This window comes from Arachis ipaensis, chromosome B10 (genome assembly GCF_000816755.2).
Source record: "Arachis ipaensis cultivar K30076 chromosome B10, Araip1.1, whole genome shotgun sequence".
Classification (NCBI taxonomy): Eukaryota; Viridiplantae; Streptophyta; class Magnoliopsida; order Fabales; family Fabaceae; genus Arachis; species Arachis ipaensis.
Window position 1 is genome coordinate 48,963,852 of NC_029794.2, and position 1,870 is coordinate 48,965,721.

The window sequence follows — 1,870 nt, forward strand, 5'->3', positions numbered from 1 at the left end:
CGCACAAATTTCGCACAACTCTCTGGATTTTGTACCAGTAGTTCGAAAACATGCCTATGATGCGTGCGCATCGCCCACGTATGAACGTCAGGGACGCACGCGCGTCACCCGCACTTAGGTATGGATGCACGAAACAGACAAGGACGCGTAGGCATCAGCCGACGCGCACGCGTGATGGGGTTGTGCGTTAGGCACACTTCCAGCACAATTCTCGCACAAATTTCGCACAACTCTCTGGATTTTGTACCAGTAGTTCGAAAACATGCCTATGATGCGTGCGCATCGCCCACGTATGAACGTCAGGGACGCACGCGCGTCACCCGCACTTAGGTATGGATGCACGAAACAGACAAGGACGCGTAGGCATCAGCCGACGCGCACGCGTGATGGGGTTGTGCGTTAGGCACACTTCCAGCACAATTCTCGCACAACTCTCAGGTTTTTGTACCAGAAATTGCGAAAGTGCAATCGACACGTACGTGTCGTCCACGCATACGTGTAGACACCCCTTTTTTTCATAAACATAAACATAGAGAAAGGCAGTTTTAACACCATCTTGGCAGTCATTCAAACTAGATAGTTCAAAAACACGCACAATTTCATACAATACTCAAAATGTAGCATTTTCTTCAACATTACCAATTCAACCAAACTTAGATTAATGAAATCCTCATGGCCATTCTAACAAGCTCAGTAAAACACAACAAAATCAAGCATACTCAAACAAACTCACAAAAGCAAACAATCACAAAATCAAACAAAGATTCTAAAAACTATATGCAAGAAATTATATACAAGGAAGATCATACTATGGTGGGGTGTCTCCCACCTAGCACTTTTCTTTAAGGTCCTTAAGTTTGACTTTCATGAGCTTAAGCTTCTCCTCCTTTGGATGCATCCTTAAGTAGGAACACCTCCAACTCCTTCGGTGACTTATAGCCATGATACTTCTTTACCCTGTGGCAGTTCACCTTGAATGTTGCACCACTTTGAGGTTGGAATAGCTCGACCACGCCATAGGGCTTCACTCCTTTCCCTTTAAAGGGGCCATCCCACCTTGAACGGAGCTTTCCGGGCATGAATCTGAGTCTTGAGTTGTATAGAAGAACTTTATCACCTTCTTGAAAATCTTTCTTGCGGATATGGTGATCATGGAATGCCTTAGTTTGCTCCTTGTAAATCCTTGCATTCTCATAGGCCTCTATCCTAAGGCATTCAAGTTCCTTTAGTTGCAATTTCCTGGCTATACCCACCTTGGTGAAATCCATGTTACACTGCTTAACCGCCCAATAGGCCCTATGTTGAAAACCTCTACTCTCTTCATTCTTCTTTTGCTCGAGGACGAGCAAACCTTCTAAGTTTGGTGTGGTAAAAGCTTTGCTTTTTGTTTTTCCATAACCATTTATGGCACCTAAGGCTGGAGAAACCTCTAGAAAGAGAAAAGGGAAGGCAAAAGCTTCCACCTTCGAGTCACAGGAGATGGAGAGATTCATCTCAAAGGTGCATCAAGACCACTTCTATGAAGTCGTGGCCAAGAAAAAAGTGATCCCCGAGGTCCCTTTCAAGCTCAAAAAGAGTGAATATCCGGAGATCCGACATGAGATTCGAAGAAGAGGTTGGGAAGTTCTCACCAACCCCATTCAACAAGTCAGAATCTTAATGGTTCAAGAGTTCTATGCTAATGCATGGATCACCAAGAACCATGATCAAAGTGTGAACCCGGATCCAAAGAATTGGCTTACAATGGTTCGGGGGAAATACTTAGATTTCAGTCCGGAAAATGTAAGGTTGGCATTCAACTTGCCAATGATGCAAGGAGATGCACACCCCTACACTAGAAGGGTCAACTTTGATCAAAGGTTGGACCAAG

The 1,870-nt window shown here is 44.6% G+C and overlaps 1 protein-coding gene across 1 annotated transcript; it reads right to left on the reverse strand.

Annotated features, from left to right (window-relative positions):
• On the reverse strand, positions 873-1,268 carry LOC107620590. The gene has a single exon (XM_016322724.1). It carries the CDS (start codon positions 1,266-1,268, stop codon positions 873-875), a length of 396 nt encoding a protein of 131 aa, XP_016178210.1.